Source organism: Schistocerca serialis, chromosome 2, assembly GCF_023864345.2.
Source record: "Schistocerca serialis cubense isolate TAMUIC-IGC-003099 chromosome 2, iqSchSeri2.2, whole genome shotgun sequence".
NCBI classification, from domain to species: domain Eukaryota; kingdom Metazoa; phylum Arthropoda; class Insecta; order Orthoptera; family Acrididae; genus Schistocerca; species Schistocerca serialis.
This window is the reverse complement of record NC_064639.1, coordinates 285,872,037-285,894,811: the sequence shown is the minus strand read 5'-3', so window position 1 is coordinate 285,894,811 and position 22,775 is coordinate 285,872,037. Positions and strand designations below refer to the sequence as shown.

General features: G+C 40.4%; 1 protein-coding gene across 1 annotated transcript in view; it reads left to right on the top strand.

The window, feature by feature from the left end:
- Nucleotides 1-22,775, top strand: part of LOC126457052 (bone morphogenetic protein receptor type-1B) — a 181,189-nt gene that overhangs the window by 134,337 nt on the left and 24,077 nt on the right. The window contains exons 3-5 of the mRNA XM_050093041.1: nt 175-395; nt 8,142-8,268; nt 17,488-17,680. Of these exons, the coding sequence (XP_049948998.1) occupies nt 175-395; nt 8,142-8,268; nt 17,488-17,680 (541 nt within the window). The remainder of the gene's footprint in view (nt 1-174; nt 396-8,141; nt 8,269-17,487; nt 17,681-22,775) is intronic.

Sequence of the window (22,775 nt, the reverse complement as noted above, 5' to 3'; positions counted from 1 at the left end):
CCTGTAATGAGCTGTCACAGTCAGTCTCTCTCTCTCTCTCTCTCTCTCTCTCTCTCTCTCTATCTCTATCTCATGCTATCTATTGCATTGTAAATTAACTTCTAAGATACATACTTTAGTAACTGTGTAACAATAATGTTTTTAATAAATATGGTACTTTCCTGTTCTTTGCAGTGTAAAGGGAATCTGGTCCCACATAAAATAGCAAGATCAATCTTGTGTTGTAATGATACGGATTACTGCAACAAGAATCTTGAACCAAAAATAGAAAACAGAGTTACAACACCAAAACCAGGATTTGGATATGATGAGAGCATACCTTATATTGCTCTCATTGTGTCAATAACAATCTGCCTCATAATTTTTCTAGTAATCATCGCATGTGTGTATCTGAGGTAGGTCAGTTACCACTAGCTGGTCTGAGAACCAAATAAATAGAGATTACAAACACTTGTCACTTAATTATTTTCTCTCTGTCTTGATAGTTGTTCACTGTTTTAGTTTTAGGATTTGTTATGTATTTTGCTGCTATTTTATTTGAATTCTGCTTGTGAAGGCACTTTCTTCCGGTAACATGGTCCAGTGGTCACCAGGCTGATTCCTAATATGATAATGAAAAAGCTGTATAGCCTTTTGTTTCCAGTCAATACAGTAGGACCTTGATAATCCAGCAGACTCGTGCCTCTGTGCTGCATTATCAAATATTATGGGTTACCAAGGCCATTTTTAAATACTTAGTTTAAAAAAAGGGTTATTAGAAAAACCTGTAGTTTTAACAGACAAAAACAAGTAATGTTATTTATTAAACACAAGAGGGGAGATTACAGTATAAAAAAATTGGCCATCTACGAGTAGGACTTGCACTCACAGGGTTTTTACAAACTTAACTATATAAGAGGTTCATTTCAAAAGTTCAGCACATTGTAAGGTACAATTGAAGAAAATAATTATTTTACAGAATACCTTCCCAGGCCTTCAATAGAATCTCGTTGCATATGACAGCTTCCCATTGTTTTGAGAATTTGTTTTCCAGACAGGGCACTATCAAAATGTTTTCCATGGAGTTGTTATTTCAATTAGGAAAACAGTTCAGAGTCTGGCGAGATCATATCAGGACTGTGTGTTGGATGGGGAAGTATTTCCCCATCCATATTTGTCAAATGTTTCTCTTGCTCGTAGGGCAGTATGCAGTCTTGCATTATCATGCAAAATGAGAACACCAGCTGCAAGCATGAAGCCTTCCTGGGTTCCCGGGTTCGATTCCCAGTGGGGACAGGGATTTTCTCTGCCTCGTGATGACTGGGTGTTGTGTGATGTCCTTAGGTTAGTTAGGTTTAAGTAGTTCTAAGTTCTGGGGGACTGATGACCATAGATGTTAAGTCCCATAGTGCTCAGAGCCATGAGGCCTTCTTTGATGAATTTTCAGGTACAAAACATTTTGCAGAAACATGCTTGTTACACATGTTGCCTGGAACACATTATTTCTAGCTGTGACCCCATTCATGTCATACGCAAATATCATCATCAGTTTCACCATTGGCTGTTGGCAGCAGAATTTTTTCAGGCGTGGAGAATTGGAACTTTTCCATTGTGATGACTGAGACTTCAGTTCTGACTCAAAATCTTGTATGCAGGGTTCATGGAATGCAACACTCCTTTACAGAAACTGTTCTTTTTTTCAGTAATGTTGAAGCTGTCCTTCTGCAATTCTTTTGTGATCTGCTTTCTCCTCTGTACTCAGCTCATGTGGAACCCATCTGGCAGCATCTTTCCTCATCTTTAACTTTTCTGTTATTATTCTGTAAACTGAAGTGACAGATATTCTGGTTTCATATGCAATTTGCTCACGTTTTTGTCAATCCTCTCTCAAAATCTCATTGACAATAACCTGAAAGGTGTAGTCTATTGCAGTTGATGGTCTTCCACTTCTTGGGTTGTCCTCAGTGCTAACCCAACCTTCACAGAAACAAGTAGGCCACTGTGATATTGTGTGTACTAAAATCCTTCACACTGTTCCGAAACACTTCTGTCAATGCATTGGAAGTTTCTTGGATTCTTTCCATGTAGCAATTTGATTTTGATGTAGGGATTCTCTTAACATGTAATCCAGTCTAACTCAGATTCAGCTTCCACTTTAAAACTGATTTACTGACCACACAGTGACACAAACCAGCACACACACTTTTATGACTGTCACACCTAAAGTCTCACTCACAACTGACAAGAATTTCTACTTGATGACATCACCATAATGGTCACACGTGCACAGTGTGCAGCGCTTTTGAAATGGCTCATATATGTAGACAGTATGTCAATTCAGCGAAATGAGAACCTTGACAATTTTTGCCTGTTATCTACATTGATACTGATAAGATATTGGTCCAGGGAATTCAAAGTCTTTGGAAAATGTTTTAATTGTAAGTTTGAAATCAGATAACAAATGACAAAAGAGATATGTTTTTCATGTGATATAAACGGCCCAGTCACATTAATGTGACCACTGCCTGTGGTTGATGTCAACATGCAATAACCACTCAAAGACTGAAAATGGAAGCATTGCCACTGGATATAAAGCATGTCAGGTGGAGGGGCAGGGGGCGGGGGAGGGGGGGGGGGTGCAGTGCAGTGCAGTCATTGTCATAATATACAATAGGAGCAATTTATCTGATGCCCAAAAGGACATGATCATTGGTTTCGGGCCAAGCCTTTTTGAAACAGCTTAGTTTTTAAACTGTCGGTGTGCTGCCATGATTAAAGTGTACTGTGTATGACAAAATGGTGCTCTCTACAACAAGCATTGAAGCAAATGTCATGCACCACAGCCATAAATAATAGATGAACAGCAGCGGTGGTGATGGATGTGGGTGAATAGTCCTTAAACTGTTGAACAGCTGACCACCCAGATGAACCAAGGGGCATCTCTTCAGGACTGCTCAGCGAATGTTGCTGCATATGATTCTCCACAGCTGACGACTGGTTCATGTACCCATGCTGACTGCTGTTCATCATTGACGAAGGCTGGAATATGCATGCCAATGTCACTACTGGACATCCACTGAGTGGCACCAGGTGGCCTTTTCAGGCTGATCACGTTCTATGCTCAATCTGACAGATGGCCTATGGTGTATATGACATAAAATGCCTGAAAGCAAACACCCTGCAACAATTGCCAGAAGGGTCCAGGCTGGAGGAGGAGGAGGAGGAGGGGGGGAGGGGGGCATTTGCTCTGAAGAATGTTTTCGTGGTATTCTGGAAGGCACAACTGGATCAACACAAGTATGCATCTATGCATCTATTTTTGCAGACCACTTCCATACCTACATTTGGTTTGTTATTCCTCAGTACAGTGGCATCTACTAGCTGGACAACGCAATGTGTAACATAGCTTGCAGAGTGTGAGCATTGTTTTAAAAGCACCAGGTTGAGTTTACTGTACTCCTCTGGCCACCATGTTCCCCAGACTTAAACCCAATGAAGAATCTGTGGGACGACCTCGATCAGGCTGTTCGTGCCATGTGTCCTCAGCTGAGAAGTTTGCCATGGTACTAGAGTTGGTATGGCTCCACATTCCCCATCAGTTCATTCCAGAACCTCATTCATTGACACTCTTCCTGCATCTCTCGCAGTGCTTCGTGCTGCAAAAGGTGGATATTTAGGATTCTGACAGGTGATCACATTAATGTGACTGCACAGTGTCATTATAATTAAGAATTTTCTGCTTTTTTCCTTTACTCATATTGCAAACCCTTGCTTCTTTTTGCCAAATTTCACAAGTCTAGGTCAGCCATATCTTTTGATTGCTTTGATTTGGAAGATCCTTTTTTTTTTTTTTTTTTTTACACCGACAAGAGACCATAGATCTCAGTTTCTGACAAATTTTGTATAGTCTCAGTTTCTGACAAATTTTGTGCACTAGTTACAAAATAAAATCAGCACCATTGATTTGTAAGGAACAAGCAGTAGTTACTCAAAATATTGACAATTAAATGGTGCAATGTAATTAGAATCGCTGTCTTTGGAATGCACAGGTATATGGAATATGTCTGAGTCATATCTGTCACTGATTGTTTTCTTCTGAGCCCTCTGAAACACTGCGGAAGTGCTAACTTGTTTCTTGGATTTCTTGGATCGTAACTTTAGCTCTAATGAATGAAAAATAATTGATCCTTTAGTACACACGGCATAGTTAATCACTGGTGGTTGGAGTGGGCTTGGCACAGCACCTTTGGGTGTCGACCTCAACCCATCATATAACACAGACTTGTAAACATCTCTATGGTAATTCCTCCATATTGTCATGGCTCTGTAGAGGCTATTGTTCTCACCTGCAGCCATTTCAATGTAGCCACTGAAAACTAGCAACAGCACTATTAGCTGTCGGAGATACTCTTACATCGACTCGACTGTAGCACAAAGCTAACAGCGGAACTGGCTTTATATTGGCAAAAATATAATTGCTCATTAAGGCAGAAAATTGTTACTGACAAAGTACCATGCTGAACAGTTCAAATATTTCTCAAAGGCATCAACTGCTCATCTGTACTGCCAACAGTGCCAGACTAAAAATCTGGGAAAATTTCTGATGCCTGCCAGACTGTCAGGCCTGTAGGTTACAGATGCTGGACCACTGCAGTCTTACTGTATTTTAAAACAATTAATTTTTAGCAATTTTAATTCTGTATTTTTTGTATCGGGGATGGCATAGCTCTCTCACCTGGCTGCACACCACCACCACCACCACCACGGCATGCTATCTGAGCACAAGGAGGGGAAGAGGGGGAAACTGGAAATGTGCCCTGTTTAGATGGCAACGCAGTCACATTGCACACTACTAGATTTCATATTTGTCAACAACAGAGATCACAAATAAAAGAAATTTTCAGTAAAATTTAATTATTTCTGGTACTTTGGAGGCATAATATAACGGTTATCTGCCACAAACTGTTGGCATTCAGATAGATAAAGACAGTTTCACAGATTTTCACACTTGGGTTCCTGAGTAATCATGGCTTACCGAGTTCCGTAATTGAAAGAAGCCTTCAAAACCATAAGTTACTTGAAATATTTAATTACATTTGCGGCCTCATTATGGGTATGTGGAAACTCTTCCGAAGGAAAACAGCTTTGATAACTTGGACAGTTTTACCATAAAAGAATTTCTTTTAAATGGGAATTACATTACAGCTCAATCAGTTCTACCTGCACATGCACAGGGGCACTTTCAACTGCAATGTCAAGCAGTCTCGAAAACAGCTCAGAAAAGATTGGCAGTGTCCTCAAAATGTTTAGAAATTTGTCCTTGTAATTCTTTAAAGGCCACAATAAACTCTTCAGAAATTGCATTATTATTATTATTATTATTATTTTAATGTCAGTGAGCTTAGGGGAGTGGACAGTGTTTTTCATCAGAATTTGTCCCTTCCACAATGCAATTTTTGTTTAAACTCATCCCCATCAGATCAGAAATAAGTTGTTCTCACCTTGTGATATCTTAATGTGGGTAGTATACAGTAAAGTCCATTTAAAATGCGAGAACTGCAGTCCCTTCTGGATGTTGTAATTTTCATTCCTGGTCTCCTTTTTCCTTCAGAAAATCAACGATAGAGAGTTTTAAATGGAAAAATCGTTCCTGGCATGTCCCTTGAGTTGCCCAATGTACTTTGCTGTACAGTATAGTGTCTCCATGCTCTTTTTTTCAGTTCCATCGAAAACTGTTGCAACTGGCAGTGTAATATTTTGTGAGACTTCAGAAAATTTAATATTCATTCCACCAATTTCATCATGTGCTTCATGCCTGCAAATTAGCTCAAAGTGCTTTTTAATGCACAGAAAATCAAATCCCTGTCTGTCGATCATTATCTTTTCTTGCTCTTTCATTGTCAGTGATATCTTTAAGTTCTTCATTCATGTTGTTTTAATGTTGTTCCCTATCAAATTTGTGGTACATGTTGACTATATGACTGCATAATACATATCGAGAATTCTCATCCTTCTCTTGTGTCATTTCCATTCATTTTTAAATGTTTGTAACGATGATCACTAGACTGCCTCTCTTTGTGCAAACAACCCTAAATGAAATGTCATGCTGTACCGAATACTTCCAAGGAGGACCCACCAGAGCTGAGACAAACAGAAGTTCAGCCCATGTGCTTGCTGCACAGCAAGCTTGTGAACAGTTTAGCATGTCTTAGCTTAACCTGTATTATATGCTGTTTTGATAATATGACTTTGAAATTTCAGTAACAGTGGTTGCATAAGTTAGTACATATTGTAATGGTTATGACAATTTTTTTTGTCACCATCCTTTATTTGCAGCTATTGCCGCCAATTATGAATCAAATTTAGCTTCAAGACTAGAGCCAATGTCTTTTTCTGTTTCTCTCCAAATGAGCGTGTTATTTTGAATTAATGACATTGCCCTTAAGAAAGTCGGAACTTTAACCTTTGGTACAACACCTGCAATTTTTACTGCCAATCAGACTAATATTTCTGCTGTAAATGGAGAGAGTATTTATACTTCATTGCATTCTCACACCAAACAAAGACTTCATAACTGCTTTTGAAAGTACCGTACTGGAAATTGTTCCATTCACTGACAGACTTAAAAACTCTCAAAATACTTGAATATGCAGGAATACTCCTATTGATACTTCTTGTTGGTCTCAAGTTAATGAACTTTACCACTTCCAGACTGAAATGTGTGTGCCATTGTGGTATACATAGGAATTTTATATCCACTTACATGATACACCTGACACACAAAGATAAAATCCTTATTTTGACATTAGTACTGCTAGGTCAGAAATTATATCAACTTACACATCTTAATTTGTAAATTTAGAATGTAGGTAAAAATACAAATTTCTTAGCGTTTCCATAAACGCTCAAACAGTTTTTCAGTTTTTCTAGTTTGTCAAATTATACGGCAGTGTGTGGCTTTGTTAGATAGGTTTGTCAAACGTAGACTGTTTGACATGTTTGAGAGGAATTTTGATTGATGGTACATTTGACAAGATGGCAGACGTTGTTCATAATATTTTACTGCTAAGATTTAGCAAGAAAGAGTTCATCTCATTGTCTTGAGAGTTTCTACAATTATGGAAAGTGCGCTAAAGGATAGAAATAAGAGCACTGACAATAACCAAAATGATAGAGCTGTTTCATCTTCCCCAGCCATATATTACACATGAAGGCATTGAAGAAAATCAGTATTGCATACACATCACATGAGATAAAATTAAAAAAGCAGAGCTATCTTTTTTTCATGGGCAGTGGATATATTTCCACATTGTGTATTTTAATAAAATTTGATTAGAGGACTGAGTAGAAAAGAATAGATTGTCACATAACAGTGTGTTCATCAGTGTGTGTGTGTGTGTGTGTGTGTGTGTGTGTGTGTGTGAAGTTACTCTAACAAGTTATTAGAAGTTTGACTGTCTGTCTGGAGAAAGTTTATGTAATCGTCAGGTTCTGAGTTTAATATTTCCTTCAGCAGATTTTCATGCATTTATTAATCTTTTTAATTTCAATGATAACCCAGGCCAACATCTTGTTTTCTTTTTCTTCATTGTACACAGTGCTAAAGTCAAAGCAAGAAATGCTTTGCCTGCATTGTAGCCATTCCCACTAGAGTCATAATGCTTTGCAACATGATGACAGCAGCTTCAAATGTGAGGTTAAATTTGACAAACTTGGTGTGTACGTATGTGCACTTTTTCGACAAACCTATGTGGGTAGCAAATGGAGAATTCGACGAACGAGTTTGATCGCTACTAGTACCCGCAAATAGTTATGTTGCACCAGTTTTAAAGAATATATTTTGCTAAAGGGTATAAAATAACACCCTTAGCATGAGCTCTATTGAAATATATTGATTCATTTCCGTTCTTTTGTGTGAGAAATGATTCATTATCAATTAAAGTTGTGTGTGCTCACAAGAGTTGTGCACCAGTAACGACAACTTGTTTAAAGTATAGATTGTGTTTGTCGTGAGAACTCTGGAGTATTATTATTATTATTATTATTATTACTACTACTACTACTACTTCTACTTCTACTTCTACTACTACTTCTCTTGGACTTCTGACTTTGTGTGGATAAATGAAGGATGTAGACTAACTCATAAGTTTCTTTGTCTCTAGGTACAAAAAGCGTGAAGATAGACGGCTTTATATGGAACACAGTTGTGATCCATATCTAACAAATAGTGGTACACTACAGGAGCTAATAGACCAGAGCTCTGGTTCGGGATCTGGTCTTCCTTTGCTGGTAAGTGTTCTTAACAGCTAAGCAGACTTACATAGGAAAGCAATAATATTCTTAAAGGATACTGGGATAATTGTTCAAACATTTGTAAAAGGGCAACGTTGTTGGGGAGTGTAACACTTAGTTATTTTAACTTGAGAGCTAGTCGGGCTGAAACAATCTGTTCTATTGATCCTTCAGTTTCAAATTTTACAACCTTACAACGGGTTGGTGTTCGGAATCAGGTGAGAGGTTCAACAATCCAGTGTCTCCATAGTGAAACCAATGCTGTACACCAGAAATTGATCCAGCTTGACTGTCGGTAAGTCATTGTGTAGACCTTGGAATTGTTGAGGGTGGAAGAGAAATGGAAGACGCAAGCAATTTTATTATGAAACAGAAATCTGAATAACTATGGTGACTTATGGGACATTCCACCTTTCTGTCAATCTGATCAGTACACAGTTGGCTGATAATATTGATATTTAAAATGCACCATATATGACATACAATTAGCCAACAATTTAAATATTGCATGAGAAATGCAACTGATCAGGCAAAATCAAACAATGGAAACTCCAGGTTGGTATGTAACAATGTTATGAAAAGGATAGATGCTACTCACTAGTGGAGGTACTGAGTCATAGATAGTCATGAATAAGACTGATGGTAAGTGAGCTTTCGGCCAGCAAGGCCTTCACGTTGAAAATGGACACACACACACACACACACACACACACACACACACACACACACACACACACCTCTGGAAGCTGAAGCCAGACTGTGTGTGTGTGTGTGTGTGTGTGTGTGCGCGCGCGTGTGTGTGTGTGTGTGTGTGTGTGTGTGTGTGTGTGTGTGTGTGTGTGTGTGTGTGTGTGTGTGTGTGGTTTTTTTTTTTTTTTTACGAAGGCCTTGTTCGCCGAAAGCTTACTTTTCCAACAGTCTTTTTGTTGTGCCTGTCTTTGACTCAGCATCTTTGCTATATGGTGAGTATCAACTATCCTTTTCACATTAACTGGTCAGAATAAAAACTTAAAACAAATAAAATTCTGGCAAGATTGTTGTTACATGTTACAGCAGAAAACATAATTAAAGTCATTATCATAAAGCCAGTGATTCTGTGCATACCATTTCACACAAACACAACCGCCTAGTGGCATTGATAAAAACACAGATTCAGTGGTCACCACAGGTTAATGATGACAAACCGCGTCTATAGTAGAGTTAGTTAGCCATGTAAAGGATGTGTTACCTTGTACCTGTTAATATTAAGGGTTACTGTGAATTAAGGCACACCATAGTGATGCTCACTGAGATACATCCCAGCTGGATCCTTAACCTAGTGTGTTCATTTGATGTTTCTTAGTTTTAATGAGATAGCCTCACTTACGACGAAGGCAATAGCTGTGTATCATACTTACAACAATTGGGTGATAACCCACTTAGGCTAAACGGCTTTAGCCATAACTTAATCTAGGTTTTTGATTTATACTGGGGACTTGACCCTCGTATAACTAGACGGACATTAGCCTGATCAACAGTGCCAGTACAACATATGTGTACAGCAAAGGCCTTGCTAGTAGCCAGTGCACTAATACTGATTTATCACTGATAGAACTGTAACAACTCCTAGTGTAGGATTTTGCTGCTGGCATCTCAGGATACCCACTGAGCAAGCAGATGAACTACCAACAACTATTGTACGTTGTTCCTTACAACAAATTTTCAACTCTATAACAGTGATTGACACGTAATGCCAAACACATGATGACAGTACTCAGACAAGACACTGTTCAGTATATAGCAACAACCTAACTCCAGTACGCACCACTATGTGCACTAGGCACAGCCAACTGGATCAAGAAAAGTTAAGAAAACACTGCCAGCCAACTTAATGCTCGCTTGGACATTTCTTTCATAAACCACACTCTTCAGACAATCCAACAGGGACACACATGACTGAGTGACCATTTCACCCACCTTGTGGCACTCATTTTAATTAAGACTTTTGATTACAGTTGCTTGACACAGTAAACAGCACCACAAAGAAGGCTGGTCAATTCCTCCTATATGACATGCAGAATTCATTCCCCATCAATAAACTCATTATGCAAATCGAATCATGTAATCACTGATGTAGGGAATCAGTACTTGATGTTGATAATATTTCCAACCCTGAACAGCCAAGAAACAACTGACAGTACTCGATACCAAACTCGCCTCAAAACCATTCACAGGTGAATTTGTCAGTGCCTGCAGGAGGAAGCAGACACTAAACTAAAACTAGTAGGATACTACTGATACTAGCTGGTGCTTCCACAATTTGTGTGTCACCAAGCCATGTGACAACTGGGAGAAACAACTCCAAATCACTTCTTCAGGAGAACACTGAATAGTATGTAACTCCATTGTCACCCATCTAATGGCTTGATAGGAACCTGTTGCATAAACATCTACGTACATCACTTCTTGCCTCAGTGATTCGAGAAGGAAAACATCTGTCACCACAACCACTAGAGGATGCTCGTACTGCTAGTGTGTTCCAGCCGCACTTCACGAGAGGAAAGAAAGCGGTTTCTTTGGTCTCAAAACCAGCTGCTAGGCAGTGCCACTTTAATAAAAGGTGCTGGGTGCAGTAGGCCGTGGTATTTTAAAATGCTTGAAAATGAGGACCACTTGGCTCACATTGTGTATGGCATATGCTTCATCTACATCTACATCATTACTCTGCAGTTCACATTTAAGTGCTTGGCAGAGGGTTCATCGAACCACAATCATACTCTCTCTCTACCATTCCACTCCCCAACAGTGCGCGGGAAAAACGAACACCTAAACCTTTCTGTTTGAGCTCTGACTTCTCTTATTTTATTTTGATGATCATTCCTACCTATGTAGGTTGGGCTCAACAAAATATTTTCGCATTCAGAAGAGAAAGTGGGTGACTGAAATTTCGTAAATAGATCTCGCCGCGATGAGAAACGTCTTTGCTTTAATGACATCCATCCCAACTCGCGTATCATATTTGCCACACTCTCTCCCCTATTACGTGATAATACAAAACAAGCTGCCCTTTTTTGCACCCTTTCGATGTCCTCCGTCAATCCCACCTGGTAATGATCCCACACCGCGCAGCAATATTCTAACAGAGGCCGAACGAGTGTAGTGTAAGCTGTCTCTTTAGTGGACTTGTTGCATCTTCTAAGTGTCCTGCCAATGAAACGCAACCTTTGGCTCGCCTTCCCCACAATATTATCTATGTGGTCTTTCCAACTGAAGTTGTTCGTAATTTTAACACCCAGGTACTTAGTTATATTGACAGCCTTGAGAATTGTACTATTGTACAATTGAGAATTGTTGTAATCGAATTCCAACGGATTTCTTTTGGAACTCATGTGGATTGCCTCACACTTTCTGTTATTTAGCGTCAACTGCCACCTGCCACACCATACAGCAATCTTTTCTAAATCGCTTTGCACCTGATACTGATCTTCGGATGACCTTACTAGACGGTAAATTACAGCATCATCTGCGAACAACCTAAGAGAACTGCTCAGATTATCACCCAGGTCATTTATATAGATCAGGAAGAGAAGAGGTCCCAGGACGCTTTCCTGGGGAACACCTGATATCACTTCAGTTTTACTCCATGATTTGCCGTCTATTACTACGAACTGCGACCTTCCTGACAGGAAATCATGAATCCAGTCGCACAACTGAGACGATACCCCATAGGCCCGCAGCTTGATTAGAAGTCACTTGTGAGGAACGGTGTCAAAAGCTTTCCGGAAGTCTAGAAATACGGAATCAACTTGAGATCCCCTGTCAATAGTGGCCATTACTTCGTGCGAATAAAGAGCTAGCTGCGTTGCAAAAGAACGATGTTTTCTGAAATCGTGCTGATTACGTATCAATAGATCGTTCCCTTCGATATGATTCATAATGTTTGAATACAGTATATGCTCCAAAACCCTACTGCAAACCGACGTCAATGATATAGGTGTGTAGTTCGATGGATTACACCTACTACCCTTCTTAAACACTGGTGCGAAAAATAATGCATTTATAAACACTTAGCTTTCCATTTTAAAGCCACCCTCACTTTTGATTTTGCCACTGACAATGAATGATTCGTGTGTGCTAACATACCAGTATCTATCTTGTATTGAGAAAAAGTCCAGCCTTATTTAGATGCGCAAATGTATGGTTACAATGTTTCTTAAAGGGCTCAGGTTACACTGGAGAGGATAACGTGTCTAGTTGCAAAATACAATAACAGGGTGTCAATGACCTAGGACAACTGGGAGATCTGGGAAAAACCCAGGAATTTTTTCATCTGTGTGAAAACCGGGAAAAACCCGGAAATTTTTTTGAATTCCAGGAATTTTTCATTGTTTTTGTTCTCAGTTAAATTTTTGTAATTTTGGCTGGTAAGAACCAATACTCTAACAAAGGATATTACTGTATCCTGCTACTGCAGAATAATACTGCAGCAATAAAACGTGAATGAGAGAAAAAACTAAAATAAAACTTAAATTGCAAAGGAAATGCGCCATATACAGCAACAAAACACAGTGCTAATACAAGTGTCTGCCAACAGCAAAATGTGTTAAAGGCTTCGTAACAACAAATTGCCTATGATGAGCATGACATCACAACTGTTAACATTAGATTTGTTTTAGCAGTTACAAGTGGGATCATGCGCATGCACAGTTGAGTAGTATCTTCTCCCGCTTCTGGCTACAGAAATGTGGCTGTTGGCTGTGTAATCAGTCACAGCAAAAAAAAAGGGGGGGGGGCAGCTAGGTCCTACCGGGAAAAATTTTACTGGCGCACCCAAGCTGCCAGACTGCGCAGCAGCCCTGGATCTAGGAGTGGGGGAGGGGGATGCAAGTTTATGTTCTTGAGGAAAAAAACCTTGTTTCACAAAGCGCCTACCATCCAGCACATGTTCGTCTATCGATTATTCGTATGACTTCGAAACGTGTCCGTGTTGGTTTTTGAACATTGTTGAACACATTCCAAGTTGATTCCTGAATGAATCCTAAGTTGATTTGTGAATGCGTGCATAGTGTACGTGATGTCTCTGTCAGTGGAATCCTCATCACATCTAGAGGTGAACTTTCCTGCAGACAAAAGGGGCTATACGAGCTGAGCAGAGTATAGCCGAACGAAAGAAAGACAACCACTGTCTGATTATGAGGTTGATTGGGTTTGCTAATGATGAGCGTTGTTATGATTACCAGCGAAATCCATAGATTCAGGCTACCAGAGTGTGAATAAACGACTAACAGGAATAACAGGTAAGAAAGATTACATATTACTTTCTCGGTGTATCCAAGAAAAGGAAATTTTGACAGAAAATTTTTGGCCAGATCGTTACACTAGCAAGGGCCAGTTGTACAGTCTCCGGCTAGCAGCCGCTTAAAGGTCTATTCTGGAAGAAGTGCAGAAAACGTGTTGTACGAACACATAGTAATGCCTAACCAGAGAATAATCGCGGGATAACTAAACTGGTGATTCTGGCAGAGTTAGTCAAGTTAACCAGCGAATAAGCATTGACATTGGCAGGAATAGATACAGAATTAGTGATGACAACATTGTTTGTTAGAAAGAGGAAGGAGAAGAAACGGTGACATCACTTAAATTATGGAAGAATATGGTGATACCAAATTTATATAAAAATTTCGCACTACTACTTTTCGATCTCCTGCTTGAGAAACTGGAGCATATGAATGAAGTGTAAAACTATTTCCTAACGTAAAGCTTCTTGCTTGTAGTAGGCCTAATAGGCATTTGATATTGGTACTTTGTGAATTATATTCTGCAGTGTTATAAAAATGACCATTTCTGTCAAAACAGTTTCGTTTATTTGGTGTGTGTTACAATTACTGCAGAATTATAAAGGCCAATTTTGTTGTATCTCGCAGACAGTGACAAAACACAGGTAATCAGGTCGAGAAACCACACCAGTCTTGGGCCTATTTGTAATTACAGCTTTTTCAGCATTAGACAACAACATTTCGATTTTTCATGTAGCAAAACGTTTGACGAACTTTGATGAGGTAACAGATCCTTTCGCAGAAAGCAAAGCACGCCGTGTAAAGCTGTAGCAAGATTAGAGAGAAAATTCTGGGAGCTAGGACTGAAGAAATGTGCACTGTCTTGTTTATGTCTTCTCTTTACTGGTTTTGTGTGTCCTATACTTAATTTTATGTCACACAAAGCAGCAAGTTGTTAGCTAATACGGAATAAAGAGTGCAAATTTTCTGTTTTTTTTAATTTTATTTTAAAAAAGAGGGGCAGGATGTTAAACTGATCGACTGGAAGCAGGAGAGGCACCGTAGGACATTTTAATTTCCACTGTCCTGAGTATAGTTTGATGGCATCCAGTACAAAATTTACACCTTTCAATTCCACAGACCGAAATACAGTGACGTGCGATAGAAGAATGCTGTGTGAAGTGGTGTGGCGCTGCACTTTGACACACTTAAGATCAAATACCATGTCTTACAATTCCTCGGACACGTATGTTTTATGTATCAGACATCTTCAGAAAGATGTGCACTACAAAATGAACATATTTTTGAAAATTTGATTTTAAAAAATTTTTGATGTCCTATCTCAAACACTTGAGGGATGCCACTATCTACTATTGCCCCGGTTCAGGAATATCATAGATACAGGTCTGATATGCAGAGCAGTGTGGGTTATAATAGGGAAGTGGGTAGTCTCCATGTGACCCGTGTTTACATTTAGTGATTTTGCTGTTTCTTCTTTCTCTACTGCACTCATGTGAAATGAAAACAAAATTGATTTCTTAGGCCGGGAGCTATCATGTGAATTAAAATACATTCACATAATTACGGAAAGCTAAAATACGTTATTAGTTTCAGATTTTAGTTTATTTCCACATTTCTGACAGTCGAGCATTAATTGGCATGCAGAACAATGAAGTTATTTTTATCAGTTTGCTGAAGAAATTTTCTTTTATTAATCTTTTCCTCTGAGGCAGTCAGTATATTTGAAACAAAGGGTTTAATTCCAAACTGTTTGTTAGTTTCAACTGTTCAGTGCATTTCAAGTGTACGTTTTCATCTTCTAGTATGTATGGCATTATGCCATAACAAAGAAACAGACATGAGATAACAAAGTACTGCTACCCAAGGAAATTTACATCCAGAAACCACATTGAAAAGCATAATATCAGGTCGATGCCTACTTCACAGGGAATCTGGGACTCGGTTAAAAATCAGCTCTTCGATGATGAGCCATTTAGAAGAATGTATAGCCCAGAAGATCACAGTTTTATGTTGTTATAAAAAAATTTACTGGCACATTTGTGTGATATATCTTAAAATGTAATACGTGCGTAAAAGACCAACCTTATATGTGAAAGCTTAGCTTCTCTTGCAGCATATTGGCCTTAGAGACCAATATTATATGTGAAAGCTTTGTTTTTCTTGTAGCAACATTATACATATTAATTTAAACCATTCACTTTTCCTGTTCGTGTGTTCGCGCTACATAACAGTGATGTTGCTATTGGCCGACTGCAGCACATGTCCGAAGCTCTGAATATCCTATGTCATCGGCTGGTGAGATCACGTGACATGAGCTATGACTGGCTTACAAATACACATCGCAATCTCGATTTCAGTGCTTCGGAAAGTAACATGCGGTGTTTGGTGGAATTCGAATTTATACTTTCATAATGCGAAAATATTCAGCGTACATGTTACTGCACATCAAACATCTTTCCAAAAGGTGTTTTTCCCCTGAGTTTCGCTTTCTAAAGTGCCGGGAAATTCTATGCCCATGTATAAAACCATAACCATTCAATGGATTGAGAAGTTATACAGTTGCGAGAGAAAATATACTGTCAATTAACAGGGAAAAACTATGTTTCCACCTGGGAGTAAGTGTATTTTTAACCGAGAAATCCTGGAAATTTTTTTTTTTTTTTTTTTTTTTTTTTTTTTTTTTTTTTTTTTTTTTCTCCGTATACACCCTGAATAATAAATCCCACCAGTAATGGCATAAGTGACTCAAAGAACCTCACACATTAATGTACGAATATTAAAAAATCCTCTGCTCAGCAAAAATCTGCTGATTCTCTGCCAGAAGAAAAGCACTTCGTGGTCTCTCTGATTGGATGTTATTTAAAGGAAATGAAATACTTCTGACCGATTCTAAAAAGGGCACGTCTGCTTCTCAGCTGTTCTAAATGGGGAAACTTAGACAAACTAGAAGCACTTTTCACTTCAGTTATAACTGAAATACACTTCTTTTTTTTTAAAAAAAAAAATATATGCACTAAAATGTATGCAAGCCACCAAGCAGTAGACCTAAATTATTCATTATATTGATGTTGTGTACAGTATGGAAAATAATTAGTACATTTTCTATGTAATTTAAGTTAATGGTTGGTATTGAATATACGTTTTTGTGCATATCAGTATGCTGTTACTTTTATTATTTGAACAGTTTGAGAGAAAAGTCCTCTTTTTACTACCCTAACAGTAAAATTACTTAGTGAAGGTACGATACTTACAAATTTGTAATAAATATGTTGTGAGGGTAGTATCTGTAAGGGGCATTAGTTCATCATTAGAATAATCTGTTTGTAGTTCATTAACTCATACTTGAGTTTTTTTGTGTTGATTAAGTGTTAAGTTCAAACAATGGAAACTCCAGGTAGGAATATCAACAGTGTAGGAATAGATAGATTGCTACTTACTGAAGAAGAAGAAGAAGAAGAAGAAGAAGAAGAAGAAGAAGAAGAAGAAGAAATCAAGCTGCAGACACGCGTGATTAAAAGACACTCACATGTAGCTTTCGGCCACAGCCTTCATCAGTAGAGAGAGATACTTGGGTGTGGAGTTTGCTGTCGCGCGCGCGTGTGTGTGTGTGTGTGTGTGTGTGTGTGTGTGTGTGTGTGTGTGTGTGTTTACTGACGGAGGCTGTGGCTGAAAACTCCATGAGTGTGTCTTTTAATCATGTCTGTCCACAATTTTACTTGTCTTCTTTACGGTAAATAGCAATCTATCTTCTCCTACGTTGTTAACAGTTAATTTAATATTTGTGTGACCAAGTCCCATGTTCTGCGTAAGAAATAAAAAGATGTAAAAAGGAAGATAAGCCATTAAGAAGACACTTCCTTGGTCTACAGATGGCACAAATTTTTGTACTAAATGATTACTATGGTTTATTAGCTTCTAATATTTTGATTTTCCTTAATAGGTTCAGCGCACTATAGCAAAGCAAATACAGATGGTACATTCTGTGGGGAAGGGCAGGTACGGAGAAGTGTGGCTGGCGAAATGGCGAGGAGAGAAAGTGGCAGTGAAAGTATTCTTTACTACAGAAGAAGCAAGCTGGTTCAGAGAAACAGAAATTTACCAGACAGTTTTAATGCGTCATGAAAATATATTAGGTATGTTCTCTCTCCTGTTCCAAAGATAAAGGAGGCATAGTACATGGATTACAGTAATACTGCCTATTATTATTTGCTATTATTTAATTTTCCAGTGGTTGTATTCAAATTCTGCAGTGGTAGATGCTTAAAATAAATTTCCTTTTTGTTTCAAGTCATGTGTCATTACCAATCCCTATTTCCACCATTTAGAATCCATGGCCTTCAAATTCTGTGCAATTGTAATTAAAATTATCTTCACATTTTTAAAGTGTATAAATAAATTGTCACTTGGCATCAATGTATGTTAATATTACTCCATAATTGTGTGTGTAGATGAACGTACCCTGAAGATACATTTACTGCCTTTCATCTAATTCTTTAATCATTCTTGAAGCTCATGAGAGCAAAGTACTAAGCAGGAGTCAGTAAAAGACCTATTGTCATTTTCCCCCATCTTTGATCTGAGTGCTGACAAATGAGATAAAGTTTACTAGGAATTAATATAATAGAGGGAGACATTCCACGTGGGAAAAATATATCTAAAAACAAAGATGATGTGACTTACCGAACGAAAGCGCTGGCAGGTTGATAGACACACAAACAAACACAAACATACACACAAAATTCTACCTTTCGCAACAAACGGTTGCTTCGTCAGGAAAGAGGGAAGGAGAGGGAAAGACCAAAGGAAGTGGGTTTTAAGGGAGAGGGTAAGGAGTCATTCCAATCCCGGGAGCGGAAAGACTTACCTTAGGGGGGAAAAAGGACGGGTATACACTCGCGCGCACACACACACTCACACACACACATCCATCCACACATATACAGACACAGGCAGACATATTTAAAGGCGAAGAGTTTGGGCAGAGATGTCAGTCGAGGCAGAAGTGCAGAGGCAAATATGTTGTTGAATGACAGGTGAGGTATGAGTGGCGGCAACTTGAAATTAGCGGAGATTGAGGCCTGGTGGGTAACGGGAAGAGAGGATATATTGAAGAGCAAGTTTCCATCTCCGGAGTTCGGATAGGCTGGTGTTGGTGGGAAGTATCCAGATAACCCGGACGGCGTAACACTGTGCCAAGATGTGCTGGCCGTGCACCAAGGCTGTTTAGCCACAGGGTGATCCTCATTACCAACAAACACTGTCTGCCTGTGTCCATTCATGCGAATGGACAGTTTGTTGCTGGTCATTCCCACATAGAATGCATCACAGTGTAGGCAGGTCAGTTGGTAAATGACGTGGGTGCTTTCACATGTGGCTCTGCCTTTGATCGTGTACACCTTCCGGGTTACAGGACTGGAGTAGGTGGTGGTGGGAGGGTGCATGGGACAGGTTTTACACTGGGGGCGGTTACAAGGATAGGAGCCAGAGGGTAGGGAAGGTGGTTTGGGGATTTCATAGGGATGAACTAACGGGTTACGAAGGTTAGGTGGACGGCGGAAAGACACTCTTGGTGGAGTGGGGAGGATTTCGTGAAGGATGGATCTCATTTCAGGGCAGGATTTGAGGAAGTCGTATCCCTGCTGGAGAGCCACATTCAGAGTCTGGTCCAGTCCCGGAAAGTGTCCTGTCACAAGAGGGACACTTTTGTGGTTCTTCTGTGGGGGATTCTTAGCCAGCTTCATCCTGACCCACAACTTCTTCACTTTTGAAGGCCAGACATACCAACAATTAAAGGGAACAGCCTTGGGTACCAGGATGGCCCCCTCGTACGCCAACCTATTCATGGGTCGCTTAGAGGAAACCTTCTTGGTTACCCAGGCCTGCCAACCCAAAGTTTGGTACAGATTTATTGATGACATCTTCATGATCTGGACTCACAGTGAAGAAGAACTCCAGAATTTCCTCTCCAACCTCAACTCCTTTGGTTCCATCAGATTCACCTGGTCCTACTCCAAATCCCATGCCACTTTCCTTGACGTTGACCTCCACCTGTCCAAGGCCAGCTTCACACGTCCATCCACATCAAACCCACCAACAAGCAACAGTACCTGCATTATGACAGCTGCCACCCATTCCACATCAAACGGTCCCTTCCCTACAGCCTAGGTCTTCGTGGCAAACGAATCTGCTCCAGTCCAGAATCCCTGAACTATTACACCAACCACCTGACAACAGCTTTCGCATCCCGCAACTACCCTCCCGACCTGGTACAGAAGCAAATAACCAGAGCCACTTCCTCATCCCCTCAAACCCAGAACCCCTACAGAAGGACCACAAAAGTGCCCCTCTTGTGACAGGATACTTTCTGGGACTGGACCAGACTCTGAATGTGGCTCTCCAGCAGGGATACGACTTCCTCAAATCCTGCCCTGAAATGAGATCCATCCTTCACGAAATCCTCCCCACTCCACCAAGAGTGTCTTTCCGCCATCCACCTAACCTTCATAACCTGTTAGTTCATCCCTATGAAATCCCCAAACCACCTTCCCTACCCTCTGGCTCCTATCCTTGTAACCGCCCCCGGCGTAAAACCTGTACCATGCACCCTCCCACCACCACCTACTCCAGTCCTGTAACCCGGAAGGTGTACACGATCAAAGGCAGAGCCACATGTGAAAGCACCCACGTGATTTACCAACTGACCTGCCTACACTGTGATGCATTCTATGTGGGAATGACTAGCAACAAACTGTCCATTCGCATGAATGGACACAGGCAGACAGTGTTTGTTGGTAATGAGGATCACCCTGTGGCTAAACATGCCTTGGTGCACGGCCAGCACATCTTGGCACAGTGTTACGCCGTCCGGGTTATCTGGATACTTCCCACCAACACCAGCCTATCCGAACTCCGGAGATGGAAACTTGCTCTTCAATATATCCTCTCTTCCCGTAACCCACCAGGCCTCAATCTCCGCTAATTTCAAGTTGCCGCCACTCATACCTCACCTGTCATTCAACAACATATTTGCCTCTGCACTTCTGCCTCGACTGACATCTCTGCCCAAACTCTTCGCCTTTAAATATGTCTGCTTGTGTCTGTATATGTGTGGATGGATATGTGTGTGTGTGTGTGTGTGTGTGTGTGTGTGTGTGTGTGTGTATGCGAGTGTATACCCGTCCTTTTTTCCCCCTAAGGTAAGTCTTCCCGCTCCCGGGATTGGAATGACTCCTTACCCTCTCCCTTAAAACCCACTTCCTTTGGTCTTTCCCTCTCCTTCCCTCTTTCCTGACGAAGCAACCGTTTGTTGCGAAAGGTAGAATTTTGTGTGTATGTTTGTGTTTGTTTGTGTGTCTATTGACCTGCCAGCGCTTTCGTTCGGTAAGTCACATCATCTTTGTTACTAGGAATTAAGTTACACTGTAATACCCGATACTGCGCACATTCCAAGAACTTAGCTGATACTATAATAATTTATTATGCTGCTCCACTGAACTTAAAACAAGTCAAAAATAGCTTGCTTAGATGCTGCATTTACACGGTAAATTTGTTGTTGTTGTTGTGGTTGTTGTTGTTGCAGTCTTCAACCTGAAGAATGATTTGATCCAGATCTCCATGCAATTCTATACTCTTCATCTTTGCACTACTATTGAAACTTACATCTATTTGAACTGCTTATTGTAGTGAAGCCTTGTTCTCCCACCACAATTTTTACCTTCTGCACTTCCATCCATTACCAGATTGATGATTCCTTGGCCCCAGGTTGCGACTTATCACCTGATATATTGCTATGTCTGCGTTTTATATCCGCCCTACTTTGGGAATTGACACTTAGTTTGCTGCCCAAATAACAAAACTCGCTACCTGTTTTAGTGTCTCGCTCCCTAATCTAATTCCTTCAGCATCACTTGATTTAATATGATTACATTCCTTTACATTTGGTTTTGCTTTCATTGATATTCATCTTGCAATCTATTTTTCAAGACACTATGCATTCTGTTCAACTGTTCTTGCAATCGGCAAAACTCTAAATCTTGTTTCTTCTTTCTGAATTTCAGTTCTCTTTCTGACTACTTCTCGATTTTCTGTACTTTTTGATAAAAATTTTCTGTTTTTTAATGTGAACCATTTAGGAAAGAACTCCCTCCCTAGCATCTGAAATCTGAAGTGTGGATTCCTCTGCCCCTTCCTTCCCCACCATAAACCCCCCCCCCCCCCCCTCCATCCTGCTAGGTTGCTAAGTCACTGGCATGTGTATCCAGCCTTGTGGTGGGGCTTTAATGTACCTGTCTTGCTGAGCCCCCTGACAACAAAGGGATCACACTATGGAGACCCTAGTTGTTCCCTCCCCATGTATGCCAAGGAGTAGTTACTTGTCTTCCTGTAGCATCAGAACTCCCAGCAATGGCCGCCATGCCAGGCGGCCCTTGCTGTTGCGGGATGGCACCCATGGAGAGAGCCTCTGATTGGAGTGGGTGGTATCAAGATGGGTGCTTGGCACATGAAGCTTATCAAGCTGCAAAAATCTGACCTTACTCAAGTGGCTGTCTCTTTGTATAGCGAAGGATCATTGAATGCTGCTTCGTACGACCCAGCCTTTCCTTCCTGGCTACACCTTGGCAGGAAGGCCAGGCTTGCAGTCTGGGGATAAACACTTTTCCCACTACCACGTCTGTACTAGGACAGATGGGGACACGTTCACTGCCACAAAGCCATTGGCTTTTGTGGAGAATATCGAGGACAAGTGTGGTGAAGTGGAATGTCTCAGTAAGATGCAGTTGGGCTTTCTGATCAAAGCTTCCTCTGCTGCCCAACCTGCAACTCTTCATGCTTGTGATCATCTTGGCAATGTCCCAGTGTCTATTATCACTCACCAGTCACTGAATATGGTACAGGGAGCGAGTGATTTTTCATAGGGATGTCATCCTGCAAACTTATGAGGAACTCCAGGCTAATCTTGAGCGACACATCATTAATTTTGTTCAACTTGTGCAGAAGGGTTGTAAAGACAATCACACCAATACTGGCACCTTCATTCTGGCTTTCTAGGGGATACCCTCCCAGAGAAGGTCTAGGTTAAGTGCTACAGATTCGATGTGAAGCCGTATGTCCCATCACCCTTGAGGTGCTGTCGGTGCTTGCATTTTGGGCATGTCTTCCCGCTTCCCCTCTGTGTGTGTGGTGCCTGTGGACACCCACTCCATGAGGGAAGCCACTATGTTCCACCAA